Source organism: Crocodylus siamensis, chromosome 1 (assembly GCF_052110815.1).
Source record: "Crocodylus siamensis isolate JL-2025a chromosome 1, ASM5211081v1, whole genome shotgun sequence".
NCBI lineage: Eukaryota > Metazoa > Chordata > Crocodylia > Crocodylidae > Crocodylus > Crocodylus siamensis.
The window spans coordinates 175,524,268-175,545,968 of record NC_143395.1 but is presented as its reverse complement, the minus strand read 5'-3'; the positions used below and the strand labels follow the sequence as shown (position 1 = coordinate 175,545,968).

Genomic DNA, 21,701 nt, shown 5'->3' with positions numbered 1-21,701 from the left:
GTTTCAGTTTCTCTAAAGTAATTTCATTAAGTACACAGGACAAATCTTGCATTCAAGGCAGTACCCTCCACGTGGGTTGTGCTGTCCTATGTTCTGAACCAGGGGTGTCAAAACTCATCCAGCCGCATGAACTGGAGACGTGGTACAGGGCTGATCAGGCCCACAGATCCCCTCCTTCCCACAGCATACTGGATCCAGTGCCTGCTCCAGCCAGTCTGGGCCCTGTGCTGTGTGTGTGGTATGGAGTTCAGAGCAGCCAGAATGAGTGCCACATGTGTTGCAGTCTGACTGAGGGCTGTCACACAGGTCTCAGACCAGCCAGAGCAGGCACCATGCTGTGCATAGTGCCTGCCCTGACCAAACTGCACTGCACACATACCTGCTCTGGCCAGTCCCACATTGAATATGGTGTTTGCAGTCATTATGTACAGTGCAGGTCCCAGGTGCTCGCACAGGTGCTGTGTGTAGCAGATTGGTTAGGGCAGGTACTATGCCTAGCATGGTGCCTGCTCTGGCTGGTCTGGGCTCCATGCTACATGCCCCCAGACAGACTATGCCACATGTAGTGCCAGTTCCAGTCCTGCGAGGTTCCATGCCTCACATGTCTGTCCATGTGGCAAAGTCCCCAAGCGGTTGGGATGGGCATTGCATGTGGAAGGCATCCTGGGCCCTGCCTATGGGGGCTGACCCAGGGCCAGCACTGGTGGCTTGATGCTGAGGCTCCACACACTGGATCTGGCCCACCGGGCATTTTCGACACCCCTGTTCTAAAGGACTGGCTACTGCACATAGACTTGCAAACAGAGTGGATCAGTTTTCCCAAATACAAATTTTGGAGTGAAGGACAGAATAATTTCATACAGCCAAATATTTAGCTGTGGTCTTTGATTCTGCAGTTGCAAAAAGTACATAGGCCCATTGTGTGCACTGTAAGTGTTTGCATGTGCTTATGAGGACATAAGCACTTATTTTTCTGCTTGCATATAAAAAGTTCACATTTTTGGGTAAGCTCTTTTGTAAGTGTAGAATTGAAGTTTGTAGCTTGGACTGGCTACTATTGCACAAGAAGTCTGTGTATTGCCAAAGTCATTTCCCCCTTTCTTTAGAAATGTTTTTATTAATTTGTTTAAATCACTGACTTTGATGAGCCTTGAAAGGTTCAAACACGTGCTATTTGCTTGGTAATATTCTTATCTCTTCTATAGTACATCTGACATATTTATTTATTGATTGGAGCACATACTGTTTGATGCATTCCAAGGGCTTATTTAGCAACCACTCCCAGCACAAAAAAGAATAGCTTTGATAAAAGCAGTTTTGATACTAATTCAGAGCATTTAATGGAAGAGCAATATTGCAAAAATATCTCACACATGAAAAAATATTTAAACCAATTTAAGAATAACATATGGTTTTATATTAATGTTCTTGTAAATGCAGAAATAAAGAAACACTGGGTGCATCTACATGAGATGCTTAACTTTGCGTTAGCATAGTTTACTGCGAAGTAAGCATGTGTGTCTACACATGCACATGCTTACTTTGCAGTACATGTCCCTAAAATAGAGTAAATTTTCTACCTGTATATGCAAGTAGCAAATTTAGTCAGCACTAGTAATGATGCCATAGTGCTTGTGTAGATGCCAGACTGAGTGCAAAATCTGCTCACAGTCAGGTGTCCACCAGGGGGCAGAAAATTGCTCCCTGCCCCCGGGAGCTGCCTGCTGCCAGGGCAGGCTCTGCCACAGGAGCTGTGGAGGGGACTAGGTCCCCCTGCTCTGAGATCGTGACCAGGGAGTCGGGCTGAGAGACCCTTATCTCCCAGCCTGAGCTCCGTGGTCGTGGGGCTTGGGCTGGGAGACCCTTATTTCCCAGCAGTGCCTCCTTGACTATGGGACTGCTGCTAGCTGCCCCACTGATGGATCAGGGCAGGGGGCTGGGACCTACCCCTCCTCTACAGCTCTTTCCAAGCCCCATGCCCTTGATTGGGAAGCCAGGGCCAAGAGCTTCCTGCTACCGAGACAGGGGGATATTGTCCCCACCTCAGCAGCAGGCAGCCCCCCAGGGCTATCTCCTGGCCCAATGCTCCCTGCTAGCCCTTAGGCTAGCACCCATGGGGAGCCTGGAGCTCCCCCCAGTGGTGGCAGGGGCCCTTTGAGGGAGGAGGTAGAAGATTTCCTGAGTGTTGTATATGAATTTGTTTGAATATTCTCCAGCTACACTGAAGTACATCCATGGTAATTCTACTTAAATCAAAGGAATTCTTCTTAATTTGCACTGTTATAAAAGAACAGAATCTGCCCTACCATGTGTAAATTCTGATTTGCATTTTGTAAAAACAGCAGCTGTAGCTTTGCCAGCAAATGTTATTGTTATGATGTATTAAAAGAACAAATTCATACTTCACATCAAAGATGTAGGTGACATTTTTTAGGTGATCAGACTGCAGCGCTCAGCTGAGCTCTTCTTTCATGCTATGAATAAAGTAAACAAACCCCACATGCTAGAAACAAAAGTGGTATGCTGTGATACTTTTTTCCTCCATATCGGGAACTGCATGTAGATTCTAATTCCATTTGTGTGACAAGTTCTTTTGCTAATATCATTCATTTGCCTTCCAGAGCCATTAATTCAGTATTTTAGTAGTGAACAAAACTTGAGTGGCATTCCTCTTGTAATTCTTTCATTCTTACTCAAAACACCCAAGTCTAGAATTACTCCCAAGAGTAAGAACTAGTGACATGCAAAAGAGCTTACAAAATCTCATCTGAACCCCAAGAATTTTCAAGTCGTAGCCTTGTGGGCAGGTTGAATGATAGTGGGCATGTTTACATGCGCACCATTACTGCACAGTAACTATGGCTATTTATGCCGACTCAAGGGTAAATTTGCTACTTGCATGATGGCTAGCCTAGTAAATTTACTCCCCAGTAGCTACTGCCTAGTAAGGCACAAATAGACACCTTACTACACAGTGATGCTGTGTGTGTGCTCTGACTTGGGAACAACTTTACACCGAAGTATAGCCTACATGTATAGACATTGGTTTAATAGGTGCTTACTGCACAGTAAGATACAGTGCAGTAAATGCATGTGTAGACACTCCCTGTATGTTGGAGGGCAGAGTAATTTAAGTATTATTAGTAGTAAGCATTTTATATTATGTCATGCCCAAAAGCACTAAATCAGGATATGGATCCCATTATGTTTGTAGAAAAGGTGCAATACTAGCCACAAAAGGCTCACAATCTAAAAGATATAAACAGATTAAAAAAAAATGAAAGTATGCAAGTAGAGGACTACAGTAAACAATTGTCACAGCTTTGTTAGTAATGCAATTTGCTTTTTAATAAATTATGTAGGATGTGGAATGGTAGGCAGAGGGAAAATAGTAATAAAAGGTGCAAACAGAAGTGCAGCTCCCTGTTGTAACTCATGCCACTTTGCATGAGTTACAATGATCCCCTGGACCCAACAGAAGTATGCTGTTGAGCCTTGGGGGTTGGGGAATCCAGCTGCTGGCTGCAAGCCTGCAGCCAGTTTCCCTTAGCAACACCCTTCCTACCTCCCAGCCTCCACACTGCTTTCAGAATGGGAGGGGGAAAGGGAGTGGAGGGAACTCCTAGGGGTTCCCAGCCAGTGTTAGAGGGTGAGGTGGGTAGATTGGAGCCCCCCTGCTAGCTGAAAAAAACACAGACCAAACTCCCTCCACTCCCTTTCCTCCCTCCGATTCTGAAAATGGTGACAGGGCTGAGGTGGCATAGACAAAAGTTACTGAAGGCACTCCACTTTGAAGTGTCTTCATATGACCCCTCATACAATGAGGGGCCAGATTTTCACAGAATTAGGCCCCTTTAAAGCGCTCTGCAGCTGTGCGCTTCCGTTTGGTCATGGCTGTAGAGGACTTTTGGGGGCTAGATCAGGCAGAAACTATCACTTCTGTCTGTGCCTAAAGTAAGGAGAAGAGGGAGCATCACAACCTTTCATGCGCCTGTCTGATCACCAGGCCTTAAGACAAAGGTGATCTCAAGAAAGGATTTGAAGATGGCTAAAGGTGAAAACAGATATAAATCCATACTAGACGCTGTATGGATTATATCAGGTAGTTTATCCTATTCACAAGTTCTGGCTGTGGCTTTCTGCAGTAGAAAGCACAGTTGTGTTTATACAAGAAGTCAATTGATAGTAAAAACGGAAACATCTGTTGAGTGAAGGCAAGGTTTGATATCACAACATTATTACTTAAACTAAGATGCTTAAGATATAATGGGCCTTATAAGTTAAAGGCAAGCAACTTCTGTTTGATACGGAGTAGAAAGAAAAGACAGTGAGGGAGTCAAGGAGGACTACCTATGCTCTTGGACATTAGCTGGCCTTAATAATGCCCTCCAGCCTCCCCATAGCCATGTCCAGGCCTCACAGGTCTTATTCTCAACTTGTTCACCAGCTTGCCTGATCCCTAGTCCTAGCAAGACCCTATTTATTTCTCTGGGTTCCAGGCCCTATCTTGGCTGGAGTCCCTCTCAGGCTTCTGCCCCTCTGGTAAGGCCCAGGCCTTGGCTCTCTCAGCCTTAACCCACCTCGATCCTCCTGTCCCTTTGCAGGACTTGAAACAGAGTGCCCCCAGGCACCCTGCTATGTGGCCTCCAATCCACCTCTACAGTCACAGTCACAACCCAATCCTCTGGTAAACTGAAACCAAAAATGCCAGCTGTCTGCTTCAAATTAAACACTCAGAGCCCTTCTGGGTCATCATACTGCTGCAGAAGCCCCCTCCCCTCTCATTGGCTCTCTACTAGCCCGTGGGCTACCTGCAGGCCTGCAGCCTTCACTTGCTGACAGCCTAGGCTGGCAGGAGCTCTTTACTCTGTGGAGTTCAGGGCAACATACTGGTCTCTTTGTCCCAGGCATCCAGATTTATATTTGCTGAGCTCTTCATCTTCCAGTCAGATGTTCCCATGACCAACTATAGGTGTGCTCCCAAGGCCTACTGAGCAGCTTACTGTTGAGTTGTTTCCCTGTTACCTACATGGATCTCTGCAGCCAGCTCCCAGGTAGTTATTTGCTAGGGGTGTGCGAAGTGGGCCATATTCAATTCGGATTCAGATTTGGCCCGATTCAGGGGACAGTGATTCAATTTGTTGATTTGGATTACTGTCCCAATTTGATTTGGGCAAATCTGAATCTGAAGACTTATAGATTATAGAGTTGGAAGGAACCCAATGGATCATCGTGTCTAACCCCCGCCCCTGGCAGAAAAGAGGACTGAGGTCAGACGATCCCAGCTAGGTGATTGTCGAGCCTCCTATTGAAGACCTCCAGGTTAGGTGATAGCACCACCTCTCTTGAAAGCCCATTCCAGACTCTGGCCATGCTTATTGTAAAAAATTTCTTCCTAATGTCTAACCTAAATCTACTCTCCACTAGTTTGCACCTATTATTCCTAGTTACTCCCTGGGGTGCTCTGGTAAACAGCGCATCCTCAATTCCCTGCTGTCCTCCCCTGATAAATTTATAGGTGGCTACAAGGTCACCCCTCAGCCGTCTTCTGTATAGGCTGAAGAGATCCAGATCTCTCAACCTCTTCTTGTAGGGTCTTTCACAGAGGCCACTAATCATGTGAGTGGCCTTCCTCTGAACCTTCTCCAGATCCTCCGTGTCCCTCTTGAAGTGCGGCACCCAAAACTGGACACAGGTCTCCAACTGCAGTCTGACCAATGCTGTATAGAGGGGGAGCATCACCTTCCTTGATCTGTTGGTAATGCATCTGTTAATACACGACAAGGTGTGATTGGCTTTGTTGATGGCCTCGTTACACTGCCAGCTCATGTTCATCTTGGAATCAACTATGACTCCAACATCTCTCTCAGCCTCTGAGCTGCTGAGGAGGACATCCCCCAACCTGTAGGTGTGCTGGGGATTCCTCCTTCCTAGGTGGAGGACATTTATCTTTGTTGAATTTCATCGTATTTCGTTCCGCCCATTGATCCAACCGGTCCAGGTCAGCCTGTAACTGCTCCCTGAGCTCTGGTGTATTTACTTTTCCCCATAATTTGGTGTCATCTGTGAACTTGGAGAGGGTGCTCACCACACCCTCATCCAAATCACTGATGAAGATATTAAATAACGCCGGCCCAAGGACCAAACCCTGCAAGACCCCACTGCCCACCTCCTTCCAGGCCAAGAATGACCCATCAACCACCACTCTCTGGGTGCAGTCCCAAAGCCAGTTAGCCACGCACCTGACTGTGTAGGCGTCCACTCCACAGCCCGTTAGCTTCCCTATGAGAATAGGATGTGAAACTATTTCGAAGGCCTTCCTAAAATCTAGGTAGATGACATCGGCCTCTGTTCCTGTGTCAAGGCAGTGAGTGACTCGGTCATAAAAGGCTATAAAGTTTGTCAGGCAGGATCTACCTGTGACAAACCTGTGCTGGTTTCTTTTCAGCATCGTTTCCTCTGCTGGGCTTTCACAAATACGCTCTTTGATGATTTTTTCTAGTATTTTCCCAGGGATAGAGGTAAGACTGACTGGCCTAAAGTTACCTGGCTCCTCCCTTCTCCCCTTCTTAAAAATGGGCATCATGTTGGCCTTTTTCCAGTCCTCAGGGACCTGTCTGGAGCACTGTGAGAGCTCAAACAGCCATGCCAGCAGCTCAGCAATGACACTGGCCAATTCCTTCAGCATTCGTGGATGGAGATCATCTGGGCCAGCTGACTTGTATCCATCCAGCCCTTCCAAGTGCTCTTTAACTAAGTTATCACTAAACTTTGGTGGTCTGATGCCTTTTGGACATTTGTCTATTTTCAAGGTGTGGGGATTGTCTTGGTCAATACTTAGAAATACTGAAGCAAAGAACTCATTGAAGAGCTCTGTCATTTTCCTTGCATCAACCACCAACTTACCTGATTTGTACTGCAGGGGCTCTATGTTATTCTACACCTTCCTTTTGCTCGCTATGTATCTGTAGAAGGACTTTTTATTGTACTTGATTGTTGAAGCCAGCCTAAGCTCCAGTCCTGCTTTGGCCTGCCTAACTGACTCCCTGCAATAGCGCACCAGGGTGGTGTATGCCTCCTTGGTGGCTGCCCCCTGCTTCCACTGCCTATACATCTCTTTCTTTGCAAAGATTCAGTGTGTCAATTCGGCCATAGACACAGTTTTAAATGTTTTTTCTACATACCCTGAGGTGCCAGGTGGCTCGTGAACACTGAGATGGTGGGGCGGATGAAGCATCCCATAGGAGCATGGGGGGCCACCCCATGTACTTGGCAGTGGACCCAGAAGTGGACCAGAAATACTTCTGGTCCACTTCCAGGTCTGCCACTGAGTGCGCTGGGGACCCCACCATGCTCCCATGGGGCGCTTCATCCACCTCAGCATCCCAGCATTCATGAGACACCTGATACCTTGAGGTATGTAGAAAAAACATTAAAAGCTGTGTTTATGGCCAAATCATTGTATCTCTCTGAACTAATTCAGAGTGTTCTGATTCAATTCAGAGAGATTAAAGGGTCTCCTGATTGGATTCGGATTTGGAGATTCAGCCGCTGAATTGGGCTGAATCTGTGCCGAATTTAATCAGTGATCAAAGCTTCACACAGCCCTTTTATTTGCAGCTGTTTAGCTCCCAACTGCTTATTCTGCTGCAGCTAGGCTGCTCCTGCTCCTGCTTGTGGACTTTATAGTCTCTGTAGTCTAGTCTCTGGCTCTCTGTTACACCCCCTTAGCACCTCTCCCAGGTCCAGCAGAGGGAGGAGCACTCTGGGAGAGTGGAGGTAGAGTGTGCAGGTGAGGGATAGCAAAAGAGACATGTTTAATGTCTCTGTTCCAAACATGAAGGCATAAGTACTTCTCAATTAAACAGCTCTAGAGACTTTTTAACATGGCAAAACAATGCTTTGTTCTTCAATTTAATTTTCTGCTTAGCTACCTGATATGGAAAATTTTAACCTCATTTGTTTAAGTTACATGCCACTCAAAAGCAAGTATAATGGAAAAAGTCAGGTATCCTTAACTAAAAATGTCATAACATCTACACTACTTACCTATTCACAGGGTATATTTATATAGATCTTAGCTTCTTTATTTTATACCTTCTTCTATTGCTTTTTTTTATGCTAGATTATAGATGTGATTTTACCAGATGTTGAATTTCAGAAATAAATCTCAAACCATAGCACCTTTGGCTCCATTTACTTCATATTTTTCCAATAACTCATTATTTTTTTATACAGTTTGAGAAGTGTGAAATGTTTTATACAGTTTGAGAAGTGTGAAATGTTTTAAATAAAATAAAATGCAAGTATTAATGTATTCATGTACTGAATACATTCATGTTCTGAATACATGAATAATGTATTCATATTTGAATACGGTCATTCTGAAGTGTAATGAATAGGTTCTAATTTTGATGCACACTAAAGAGAAACTGGACCTCAAAAATTATTTTGATACATTTGGGGAAGGATTCCCAAGTTACACAGTATGCTCATAGTATGAAAAAAACATGAAAATGTGGCCCCTAGCCACATCATGACATGATAGGATCTCTGATCTCAACAATCGCTCCGCCTGCCATGCAACAAATGCATGACAGGCGACACAATTTTGCGATCAGGCCAATTGTGCCATTTCTACTTACCAGCACAGAGGGAGCCTGGGAATGTAATCCCAGGCTTGCCCAACACTGACGAGTTGAAAGTGGAGTGCTGTAGGTCTGGCCAGAGCTGACAATCAGCTGGTTGTCAGCTCTGGCCTGACGACCACACCAGAGACTTTAATCAGCCTTCATGCCTTCTGGGACGGGGGCTGACAATCAGCTACTTGCTGGCCCTGACCCCAGATTGCATCAGGGCTCGTTCAAGTCCCCAGTGCAGTCCCAGATCTGAAGCTGACAAACAGCTGATTGTTAGCTCTGGTTTAGAGGCCTCCCAGTCCTGTTTGAGACTTGGGGTGCCTGGACCAGGGTTGGCAATCACCTGATTGTCAAAACCCCTCACCTAGAAGCTTTGGCTGGTCTGCCAGGTCTGAGAGATCAAAGTCTCCCAGCAGAAGCAGCCAGAGGGTTTTCCTCACTGGGGATTTTAAGCCCTGCTGGGAGCCTCTGTTCCTCCATGCCCAATAGCTCACCTAGAGCTGCCAAGCATAGTGTTTAGAGCCCCTGGCAGGGGGAGCCCTTTGGATCCCCTCCTGTATTCAGCCTTGGGTCAGAGCTTATGGTCAGACAATTGTCAGCCCTGGCCAAACATCACATTTAAGATGCCACACAAACCAGCCATAAAAATGCTCTACATTATACGCGGAACATATTTATGGCTCATTTACCATTTAATGGATACTTAAATTGGGTGCATGGGTAGAAACCTTGCCATTTATGCTACAATTAACTCTTTAATCACAGCATAAATATAGCATGTGGAGGAGGCCTGTCAGTGATTAAATGTTTAGCTAATGCCTTCTGTGAGTGGGATTGTGGATTAGCAGGGACTTACCTGTTAGGGGAGAGTGACTAAGGAGCAAGGAGGGGATGCTGCTGCTGATGGAGACAAAGCACTCCAGGGTGAAAGGAAAAAACAACAGCAAATACCCTGGCAGTTCCCCAGATGTGCCTAAGTTTGCATAGCCAGCTTCAGCTGCTAGGAGGGGTTGCCCTGGCAACAAACAAGGACAGGGAAATAGGACTGCTGAACACAGAAGTGAGGGGGAAGAGAAGGTAAGAAAGCTGAGGGACAAGAGTTGCTTCCTCCTGGAGTCCATAGGAAAGGACCTTGCCGGACTGAAGACAGGGGACCAGATTGAGAGCAGAGACAGGCAAGCCGAACCCTGAAGCCAAGGAGCCCTCACTCTTGGGGTGCAAGGGCTAGAGGGAAACCAGATGGTAAGACCCTGATGCATTTTGTTCACTTAAAGGGAAACAGCTACATGTCTGGCACCTGAAGACAGAAGTTAAACTAACAGAAAACAGAAAAGTGGGAAGAGAGGCACAAGCTCCATTTTGTTCACCAGATGTAAGGGAGCAGGGTGTAGGGGAAGGAAGGAGCCCTGCTGACAGATGTCACCAGCAGCCCACAGAAGACAGTGAAAGACCAAGAGGTAGCCTCCTAGTTTTAAGAACATCACATGAAGTCATGGCAAGTGAGGATTAGAAGAGGGCAACTAAGAATGGTGACTGTCTGATTCAGTGATGCTGTTGTGGGTACACTAGAATCACCCATAGACACCTTCCAATTCCTAGTGTAGCTGAAATGAATTTAAGTATTTTTAAAACAGTTTTATAGGCAATTTCTGATGATTTTCATGTGATTTATGGTGTGTGAACACCAGGGCAAAGTCAAAAGTACAGCTGCCAGGATTTAAGTGGAAGAAAACATTATCATAATTAAAGTTTAGCTAAAGATTTTAATATTTCTTGTGAAAATGTTGCAACTGCTCACTTACCATTAATATTATTTTTAAATGAATGACAAATATTTCAAAAGAATATTGGATTTGTACATGACTGAATATAAATAAGCAAATGAGTTGCAGCCTTACCGTACGGATCGATCATCACTCCCTGTGACAGCTAAAGGCTTCTTTGGATGGACTGCCAAAGCCCAGAGCTCCCCTTCACAATGACCCTGCATTATCAGCATTGGTTTATCTCTCTCTCTTACTATCACTTCAAATATTTCACTGTCCTGTGTCCCTGCTAAAAGTCTGTCTGCTTTCCAACAAACGCTTCGGATGGACAAACCTGACAAAGAACAGAATAATCTAAGATTAATGACAATGATGAGACAAAGTGGCATCCACCAGTAATAGAGAACAATAAGATTTTTTGAAAATTTATTTATAACCTCCCCAATATTTTTAATTTACATAGCACCTTCGATCTATAAACAATGTATTGCTTGCTTAGTGTAAAAATGCTTATTAGGTAAGCAAATATAACTTTTTCCATTTTACATTAAAGGACACCAAGCCCATGTCTCCACAGTAAATTTATTGTACTTGGCAGCTGTGTGCTTAAGGATGTTGCATTGTTCTACATAAGATGTCTTCTAAACAAGAACCAGCATAGCTAGATCCCCATACTGTTGCGAGTTTGCTAACTACCACTGCTAAATGACCACATCCATTAGCTTGTCCCCATGGGAATTAACCCTCCCTCCCCACAACAGCATGTATTGTTACATTGCTTCCAGTTTAGGAGGCACCCACCTACAGTAGTGGGGCACTCTTGAGTATGGTACTGCTATATAAGACTCTGGGAGATGAAGGGTTCAGTCCTGTCAAGTGCTTCAGATTCTGAAGCTTTGTTAAATCAAACTTGATTTAACATAATGTAAAAAGTTGACGAGAACTTCAGCTTTTGCAACCTAAACTTTTTTTGCTGCTTGCTTCATAAGTTTTGCTTTATTTGTAAATTTAAATAAAACAATTACAAAAAATGATTACTGCTACTGCAATTTTAAATGCACGAAAGAACTCAATGGTTTTTATCCAGTTTTTATCAGTAAATTAACTGACAGAGACATGACTTAAGTGACTTATTTTAGAGCATATGGGAGAGCTGTGGCAGAACGGAATTGAAATACAGGCTTTCGATTTACCAGTCCTGTGCTTTAATCACAAAACTATCCTTGCCCCATAAGTTATCATCCCTCCTGCCCATTTTATGAGGTAAAAGGTATACATGGACCATATTGGTGCTCTGTCCTTCATTTCAAGGGACCACTCACATGTTAAGTTCAAATGTTTATATGAAGGGCATGCTTTTATTGCTCATTATTTTATCAGTATTTCTCATTCACCCATACTTGGGAATCATGAATCAGACAACAGAACAGAAGTGGGCAATTATTTCAGCTGGAGAGCTATTCAATGAGTTTTGGTGAGCTGTTGAGGGCTGCACATACAATCTTTCAGAAGATATCAAATTATAGATACAAAACAAATCATATACTAAAAAATCAATCATATACTATAAAATATTTTAATTTTATTAAAAAGAATAATTTGTGTCCTGATTTATGCTATTTGCAATACTGTATATATAGGTGATTATTACATAACAGCTCACCTATATATACAGTATTTTCAATACTGTATATATAGATGATTATTACATAAAGTCTTACTCTTGTATATTGTAAGTGTGTGTGGGGGGGTATGAATGTCTGTGTGCTAGGTCCTAGAAGTTGGCTGGGGGTAGGGGGGAAGAAGCAGGACAAGGGGTGCATGCAGCAGAGCTTGCCTGACTGCTGTAGTGCAAGTGCAGTCCGCCTCCACCAATGTGGCTCATGACTGCCCCTACAACTTCTGCATGGGACTGAGCCCTGCACATTCCCCCCTAGGGTAGCCTGCACTGTGCTTCCACCCACATCCATCCTGTGTCCACCAGACATCACCACTCCCAGCCCAAGCCAGGATGCACAGCTTCCCATAGGTTGCTGCCACAGCTGCCCAGATACTACTCGGCCCCCCCACCCCCTTCAGTGGCTCCTCCTCTTCCTGCACCACTCCAGGAAGCAGGTAATGTGGGGAAGCCGTGGGGGTGGATGCTAGGCAGCAGATGCCCAGCAAAGTGGTGGTGGGGAAGCTGCAGCTGGATGGCTCCTGCCCCAGTGCATGGGTTTCCAGCTCTAGCTTTCTGCTGCCTTCCACCCACTCCACCTGTCTGGCACAATGAACAGCCACCTTCAGGTTGCTGAGTGGGTGGAAGATGGCTGGGAGCTGAAGCTAAAGCCCCACACACTGGTGCAGGAGCCACCCAGCTGCAGCTTCCCCCCACCTAGCTGGGCATGTGGTGCCTGGCACATATCCTCACCGCCACTGTCATGTCCTTGCAATACTTGCTGCCTGGAGCGGGAGGAGGACAAGGAGTCACTAGAGGAAGATAAAGCTGAGGAATAGCCATGAAGCTATAGTTGCACTGGGAATAGCCCTGCTGGGAAGCTGTGTGAGCTGGCTGAGGCCATCAGTGGGTGCCAGTGGGATCACAACACATGCCACCACAGGAGGCAGTTGGCAGCGCTCAGCCCCATGTGGAGAGCCACGGGGGCAGCCGTGGGAAGGATACAATCAATTGGTGGGTACCAGGCCATGGGCGAGATCCAATCAGTTGGTGGGCTGGATCCAGCCCATGGGCCAACCTGCCCACCTCTGCAATAGAAAACATCATTAAAATTAACTAAATATTTCTACACAATTTGATTTTTCCATAATCTCTACTATTGGCCCCGATTCCCAATTTGTGCCACTGTGAATTGAGAATTTCACTGAAATGAGTCAAGTTACACTGCTTTAAGGCTGGCATAAGGGAAGGAATAATCAGGCCATATTTGCATATTGAGAGATCAAGAGATGGGTATGCACATTTTCAGGTTAGTCAATTTTCTAGATTCAGTCTGGTGATTATTTAGGTGGTATTTGTTGTTGTTTTGTTTTGTTGTCACCCCCAGCCTCACAATCCAATTTTGTGCTGATTTTATTTTTTAACGCGAACTGTTTTTTGTTAATTTGTGGAACTGCCTACATATATATTTTCAATATTCTGTTTACTTTTTACCTGAGCTGGAACCACAGATTAATCTATACACAGTTACTTCTTTTTTTTAAGAACTGTAAGTGATGGGAGTTATTTGCTATAGAAAATGACTAATAACTATTTTTATCTCTAGGATACTAACACTGAGTGTACTAACAAAGTATATATGGAGGAATGCTGCAAATGGTTAATTATTATTCCAGGCAGGATTGGCATCTGTTTTATCACAACAGATTCCTGACTACTGTAAAACTAGATGTGCCACAGCCCAGAAATATGAAACCACTTTCGTTTGTAAGATCAAAATATCAGCATAAACACTGCAACTGAAGACTGTACAAAGAAATGAATCACTACTTTAATGGGCCTAGGTTTAAGTTTCAGGAGATTCAGTTCACCAGTAATTTTGTAAGGTCACTATGCCAACTCTTTTGCACACCCAAATTCTAAGGTTATTTTTTCTTTTTTGGTGAAAGCAAAAGCTGTACATACTTTTTATTCAACAATTCATGGTTCATGAAATGACTTGCTGAATTATGCAAAAAAATTTCAGAAATGCCCCAAATTCAGAACTAAGTTCCATTGATTTTCATTGAAACTTAAGGGTGCCTGTACACACCACAGCTTTTAATCCTCATTAAATTAAATAGTTTTATAAAATGTAAACTTGTTTATTTTGGAGTGTCACATCTGTGTTCACACGCACTAGGTTTTCAGATTAATTAAGCTGGGTCCCTGGCCAGCACTGCAGGAGATTGGGATGGTCCAGCACTGGCCGCCCAGCCTGGGGCCATCCACCCACCTCGTGCCCATGCCCTGCCATGCAACTGTGGAAGCAGGGAGCTGGCAAACTACACAAGTGGGGGGGGGCAGGGAAACAAAAAGCAGAAGCAATTCAAAAGTGAAAGCAATTCAAAAGGGTGAACTACAAAAAAATTGCAGCATCATCTGGTGGACATTACAGGTCTTTGAGTGTCTTTGTGTTTGCATGTAATGAATCCATGGATGTGACGCTTTAATTCCCAGTGAGCCAAACTAAATTATGTCCAAAGAACTTTAGTTTAATGCGCAAGAGAGACTTTTCAAACATTGGGAAATTCCGCTTGTGCAAACAGACATAGTTGCAGCACATGAACAGGCAAAAATCATGGCATGTACATGAGCTCTAACACTACAAAGTGCCTTGGGGAAATTTGGGATCTAGTTTCCTTAGAGCTAGATACTTCCGAAAACCACACTCAGTAACTCCAGAATGCTAGTACTATTAGCCATTATATTTTGGTCCTAGTTAGTACAACTACATTTATTAAATTTTCACTTTAGATTCTTTTCATATTGCCTGATTTAAGCATCCCAGAAATCTAACCCAGACCATATGCTGAACATAATGTCAAGGTATTTATTTTAGCATACAAATTGTTGCCCTTCCAGTTAATGGCTGACCTATCATATTAAGACTTTCAAATAGCCAGCAAGTAACATGTTTATTTTAAGCATCAATATAGAACTGAGCATCTCAATTGGATAATTATGGCTACCTATCTCAATATCTCCTTCAGAAGAAAAACAAAGAGTTTGCTGGCAATATTTAGAAAGGAATCTGCAAGTGATCAAACCCTTTAGATGCTCTTTTGATTTTTCTCTGTAGCTGTTCTAGATGAAGTTGACTTGCCATGAAACAATAACAATTTGAGAGCATTTTCTTGTTTGGCTGCTTGCAGTCCTTTTAACCTTTTGCTTTAGCAAATCAACAAGGCACCGTGAGATTAAATCAAAGAATGAATGAAAAATATCAAACTGTCATGTTATAATCCATGACATGGTTAATTCTACATACATTATTTACAATATTACAAGGTTGAATATGGATTGAAAACTGATAGTTAATAAAATTCCCACCATAAATAAAGTGTTATAAGCATGTTGTGTTGTCCTCTGAGAGGGCTAAAAGAACGTTTATTCATTTGGTCTTTCCAACTTCAAAAAAAATCAGAGATTGGTTTAGACCAGGGCATTCTAGGTAATGGTCTAAGTACTTCTGATAGCAACTTCCTCTTGAAAGGCAACACAATTAGCATTGGGACAGCACTGCAGTATTAAAGCACAGATACGAAAAAGCTTATGCCACGTACACTTTTTTAATTTCCAGGGGACCATGTCTTCTATGCTGAAGGTGAAAGAAACCTATTATTTATCAAACACGTTATTAGTACAGTGATAGATTTATATATAAGTGCAAAAGCTTCATTCATGATCAGACTGTGAGGTTTTGGTATTCTGTAAAAGTTTTAGGGTTCTTCACAGCACAAAACACTAACACAATTGTGAGTCTGGCAGCAGGTTGCCTCTGCAAACTGCTTCAGAGACAATTGATAGGAAAGAGAAATTGGGACTACTCACACATGCTCACAGTTAAGCATGTGCTTAAGCAAGTCAGGGCTTTGGAGAATATAACTGAAGCTGTCACAGAATGTCTACAGCGTCTGCTTTTAATGCAGTAACATGGAACAGATCTGCGGTGGGTCATAATACAAGAACCACAGAAAGAGGCATAACTGGGATCTAGCAGGCAGGTAAAAGACATAGCACACTGAAAGGATAAAGTAAAGGGAAAAAGCAGAAAAAGAGAACATGGAAAGATGCAACAAAAAAGTAGGTACAGAAATAAGATGATCAGGTTGCCTGTATTTTATGAATGCAATTCTCCCTAGGCCCTATATATTTTTATTTTTGTTGTTCACCCTGTTATTAGCAAGCAGGTTTCACAGATAAATTCTGCTGTTTCTTCTTCCTTGGTCAAAATGATTATGCCCACGGACAGATCCTCTTTAATTTATCAATACAGGAGTGCTTCCTGCCAGTATAGGAGCTAAAATATCATTCAATACATACTGATGTGTTGAAGTCAGATTTATAGTCTGTCATAACCATCTAGGGAGAGGACAACGCCTGTTTTAGTTTTGGAAAATCAAATTTAAAAAGAAGAGTGGCTTAAATGTTATTTTATTTGAACCTCAAATTTTCAGGTGGCAAATGATAGGTTAAATGCTTCTAACATAAGCTCATTGCAACTTAGAAGTTACTTGATTTATTTGCTAATAAAAGCTATGTTAATAATCACATTTAAGTGGAAATTGAGTTCATCATTTGTTCTGCAAATGGAATTTTGTACTAATTAGCCATGTCTTGTAACAACACAGAATTAGCATGGGCAGTCTATAGCTGTTGCTATGCAATTTTTTTCTGAACTTAGTTGTTCTCCTTTTTAGTGTTCTGTCCTTTTTAACATTTAACAGATGGTGGAGGTAATGGCACTAAATTAACACTACTTAATAGCTACTTTAAAAAACAGTTTTCCTCCTTTTAGCAAAGGAAACTACTTGATTTAACTTCCTTCTGTATCAAAATCTGTTCCTAAGACCTCCTGCAGAAGAATAGTTAGTCTCCACAGGAAGCGCATTAGGAACTGATGGCCTTTATAAATAAATTATGGCTTCCTAATGTTGCTTATTATTGTGATGCAATATTTTTTGTAGAACATTTCATTAATTCAATAAATTCACACATCCAAGATCAGTTTTGTTTGTGCACATAGGAACATATGCCAGAAAGTTTATGGGCAGCAAGAACACCACAGAAGAGATGGTGATTAGTTCCATTCCTGCCACTCAAAATTATGTACCTAGCTAAAAACCCCTTCAAAGTGAACCAAAAGTTAGATGTTTCTTATTGTATATTCTATGAACAAGCAATAGTCACCATGTACTGCCCTTCACATACAGTTCTCTTGATAAGAACAGATTGTATGTTAGCCAGAAAGCAGGCATTTGTTACTACAGCTTTTGCATTGGGCAGCCATTCTTTTTGTGTGTTAAAATTGGCCTGTTGAAGGCTGCTTGCAGAAGTTAAAGAAAAAAAACAAACAAACCAGTTTACTTTAAACTCCACATGCCCCCATGTCAAGCCCAATGTATGCCCAGAAGAGGCACTGTTAGTTGCACTTGGCTTTCCCAGCATCTGTATAGATTGGGTGCTTTAGCGTGGCTTTTTGGGCACTTTTGTCTAATAGCTGATTGAATCAGCTTCAGCGAAATGTGCCAAAAGGCCCCAGTGAAGTGCCCAATCTGTACAAATGCTGCAGAGCCAAGCTGAAGTAATGCACTGCTGCTTCTGCTAAAGCACAGTTTTTGTTTTGTTTTTTTAAGATTTGCAAGCAGCTAAATTTTTAGGGCCAGTTTTAAGAAAGAGAATTAGGATTTACTTACAGCCCACATCTTTTCTTCACAATACCAAGAAACATTTTCTAAGAATTTGAGTGCTTCAGAAATTGATCACACTAACATAACCACTAATAGGAATTTCTATAGCTTATTTCTATACAAATTATTAGTCATTTCGATGTTGGCTGCCAAAACTTGTGCCAGCAATACACTATGTTGGCACAGTCCATTTAACAGTTTTTAAAAACTGAAAGCAAACATACCAGGATAAATACTGGTTTTGAAAACCAGAACTACATCCAGGGGAGCTGCTGGAGTGACTGCACAGCAGTGTAACTAGGAATGGCAACTGGGACATGAGCCTGTGGTGCTGACTATGGGGGGTAAGCCTAGAATGGGGACCGGAGGCATCAGAGTAGCAGCATGGGGCTGTATTTGGGCTTCCAGCATGCCGTGCACCATTCCTGGTCCTTCTCCAGCTGCCAGCACACCAGGGCACCTTCCTGCCACCTTCCCACACTGCCCCAGGGGCAAGTCAGCCCATTCCTGGGAGATCCCAGGTGGTGGGGACGATGAACAGGATGCTGCTCCCTGGGCGGGCTTGGGGAAGAGTTAGATCTCGCGAGAGCTGCCTCTGAGCTGAGGCAACATCCAGTCTGCTAGAAGCCCACCCAGGTAGCCCCGAAGGGCACTGCCACCACAGAGGGAAGGCCCGGGGCCCCCCACAGCTCAGGAGCTGCTCAGCCCGTGGGCAGCACCTGCCAGATCCAATTCTTCCTTGAGATCACCTAGGGAGCAGTACCCCATGCACTGTCCCTGCTGCCTTCCTACTGCCTGGAGCCACCAGGGAATGGGTTGGCTCGCCCCGGGGCAGCAGAGGAAGGTGGCAGGAGGGCGGTTCTAGCAGCTGGAGAAGACGGCGGGGACAGTGCACAGTGCACTGGAAGCCTGCGGGGCTTGGGAAATCGTTGGATTGAGCGCCTCTGAGCTGAAGCAGCCCCCAGACTGTTAACAGCCTGCCTGAGTGGCCCCAGGGGGCACTGCCACTGTGGAGGGAAGGACCAGGGCCCCCAAAGATGAGGGGTGGCTCAGACCTGTCAGCAGTTCACCCGCCCATGCTCCCCCACCCGGCCATGAGAGAGGCAGACCGGCTTAACGGGAATAAAAAAAAAGGATTGGTTTTCTTGCCGCTTCTACCTTCAGCCCACCTCTCCCATGGCTAGGGGGTGAGTTGTCAGATTAAAGGCTGCAATGTTAGAAGTAGCAATGTTGCAAGCTAAACTACATGGGGGTGTGGTTTAGTTTGCAACACAACAAACTCATTTAAATTGCAAAAATCTCCTTACGTGTAAAGTGTGATGCAATTAAACCATAAAACAAGCAATTTTCATTATGTGTACAAGCACCCTACAACCTTCTAAAGTGCACACTATCCTATGGAAACAGTTGCAATTGGAGTTAGTTGATGACTCAATTTAAGAATGAAGCTGGTCTAAACAAAGATGTGCTGGACTATTTTCCCACTTAGTTTTTTGTTCTGTTTCAATTAAATGATTGGAGCAAAAATGTTAAAAGGCCTAACTGGATGACTGGTTTCTAGAGCTATAATGTAATGAATGAAGGCAGCTTGCCTACAAGAGGCAGAATGTCCCCAGTGGAACTGTGGGAAGTATGTCTAGTTATACAAAATACTGTGGTCAAAATTTTCAAGAGCAATCTCTAATCTGCAGACGAGCAAGCTGTGTGATTCTATTCACCATGATGAGAACCTGCAACTCCATATGAAGCCAATATTTTCAGATGCTCAGCATTTCTGTATACAGAGATCTTAGGCTGGGAACCCAAAATTAAAGTCTACTTTTGAAAATGTGGATTCAGATTTGGGGGAGGAGTGAGAGGGCAATGAAAATGCAGCATCTTCTCTCCTGCACCAGCTTCTAACCACAAGCAACAGAACTGGAAAAGCCTGGCTACAACCCCAGCTGTATATCTTCCCTTTTAGAAAGTTAAATGCCCTGCTCATACTGACTTATTTTCCCCCTCTGCATTCATGTTTTGAAGGCACAAGCAAGACCACTGTTATACATTTTTATGGTGAGTAAAATTTTACATGCGACATTGTGATACTTCCAGAACATTAAAAAATGACTACAAAGCATACTTCTATGTATACTACGGAATATGAAAACAAAATTAGGGGAATTAGGAAACATCATTATCAAAAAGAAAAGAAAAAAGAATGCAGGTTATTAAACTGAATGTAACATTCAGCTGTATGCGGAAGCATTAATAAGTTGTATAATCTTCAAATGTACAAAAAAAATCCATTATCCAAATGTAGCAAAATCCATTAATAAAGAATATTTATTACCTTTGTATCCTTGTTCAGTCTCCCTGAGATCAATTTTAGTAATTGGTTTGAAATCGGTGTCCCATAACCGAATACAACCATCTCTCCCACCAGTGGCAAAACCTTCCTCACAAGCATACATACTAAAAATTCCAGCCTGTTAATCAATAGTATAATAGTTTTTAAAGTTGCTTACAGTTTGGTTACACATAAGAACAAATAAAATGAGTCTGAGTACCCTCATGTTAAAGGCTACAAGCTGTTAAGAGCTGTTAAATAGTACTTTTTAAAAGACAAAATGTTCTCCACGCAGAAAACAAACCAATAAATATCGGGAATGCTTTATTTCAAGTGCTCTTACCAGTGCTCTACTTAGAGTGAATTATAATGGAAGCTCTGCACCAATACCAGAGACATGGTTTATACCTGTAACTCCCAAATTAACAAGGAGTTTTAAGTGACAGAAGACCCAGATAAACAAAAACAAGCCAACAAGCCCTACATATTTTCTTAGAAGTGCAGAGATGACTGAGACATTGTTTCATGAATTCAGTTCAGACATCATTTACAATCTGACTCAAACTGAAGAAGTGTGAATTTTATTCTCCTTGTCAACACAAAAGCATCCATTACAGTTTGAACTGCTTTTTGCTTTTGAAAGGGCCAAGCTAACATAAAGGATAGCAATTTTTTTGCATTACAGTATTTCTTCCAGTCTGTCCAAATGCCTCAGATAATATCCTGCTGTGCTGGAGACCTAGTAAGGTAAGAGGTGGGTTTCCTAAGCTGTTGAAGAACTAATGCAGAGGCAAACCAATTTGTTTTGAAGTTGTCAGTGTTTGACTTCTTCATCAGTAACTAAATGGAGATAAGGACTGAGATAGTGGTGGAAAGGGAGGGAAAGCTAAGTAACTTGCAGAAAGTCTCAGCCTCTTGGGTGAAATATATAACACATTATATAGAAAGAAATAACAGTTTGCATTCCATGACTAGAAGCACTGTAAAGCAATTCTAAAAAAATTACATTGGGGTTTTGTGTCTCAGGGATTTCCACATTGTATTCGCTCAATTTTAAAATAAGAGGATGAACTTTCCATATTCAGTATGGCATATGAAATCTCTAGTTTAGCTCTAGTTTTTGCATCATCAGCAAGTAATACAAATTGCACAATCAGAGCTTAATTAGCAATTCTGTCCAGAATGAGAGCCAGAATTTAATTCTACTCATTCCCCCCATACCTGCATATGTTCTGAGGGGGTCCTACAGATAAAAAGCAGTGTAAAAACTTTATTTATTCAGAAAACAAATATAATAGACAACTTTATGGACAGAAAGCAGGTCTGTTAATTAAGCAGATGTCATTTTTACATTTTTCCTTTCCTCAATTTGGGCACGATTGTAATATGGTCATGTCAGAGGCACCGCTAACTTAAGCTTGACTATTTACACAAGTAAGGATTACTTATGAGTAAGAATTTTAAGACTAGGATGTTAATATGTTTTTCTATTTTTCAATATTGCTATGACTTCTGATGTATAGCAAATAGACATCGTCTTTTCTTAGGCTGTTCAAACACTCCTGTTGAAACTGTTAA

At 42.9% G+C, this 21,701-nt stretch overlaps 1 protein-coding gene across 1 annotated transcript in view; it reads right to left on the bottom strand.

The window, feature by feature from the left end:
* Positions 1 to 21,701, bottom strand: part of EML6 (EMAP like 6) — a 324,512-nt gene that overhangs the window by 160,211 nt on the left and 142,600 nt on the right. Inside the window, exons 6-7 of the mRNA XM_090049525.1 lie at positions 20,127 to 20,262; positions 10,538 to 10,739 (exon numbers count right to left, since the gene is read on the bottom strand). Coding sequence (XP_089905651.1) covers positions 10,538 to 10,739; positions 20,127 to 20,262 — 338 coding nt within the window. The remainder of the gene's footprint in view (positions 1 to 10,537; positions 10,740 to 20,126; positions 20,263 to 21,701) is intronic.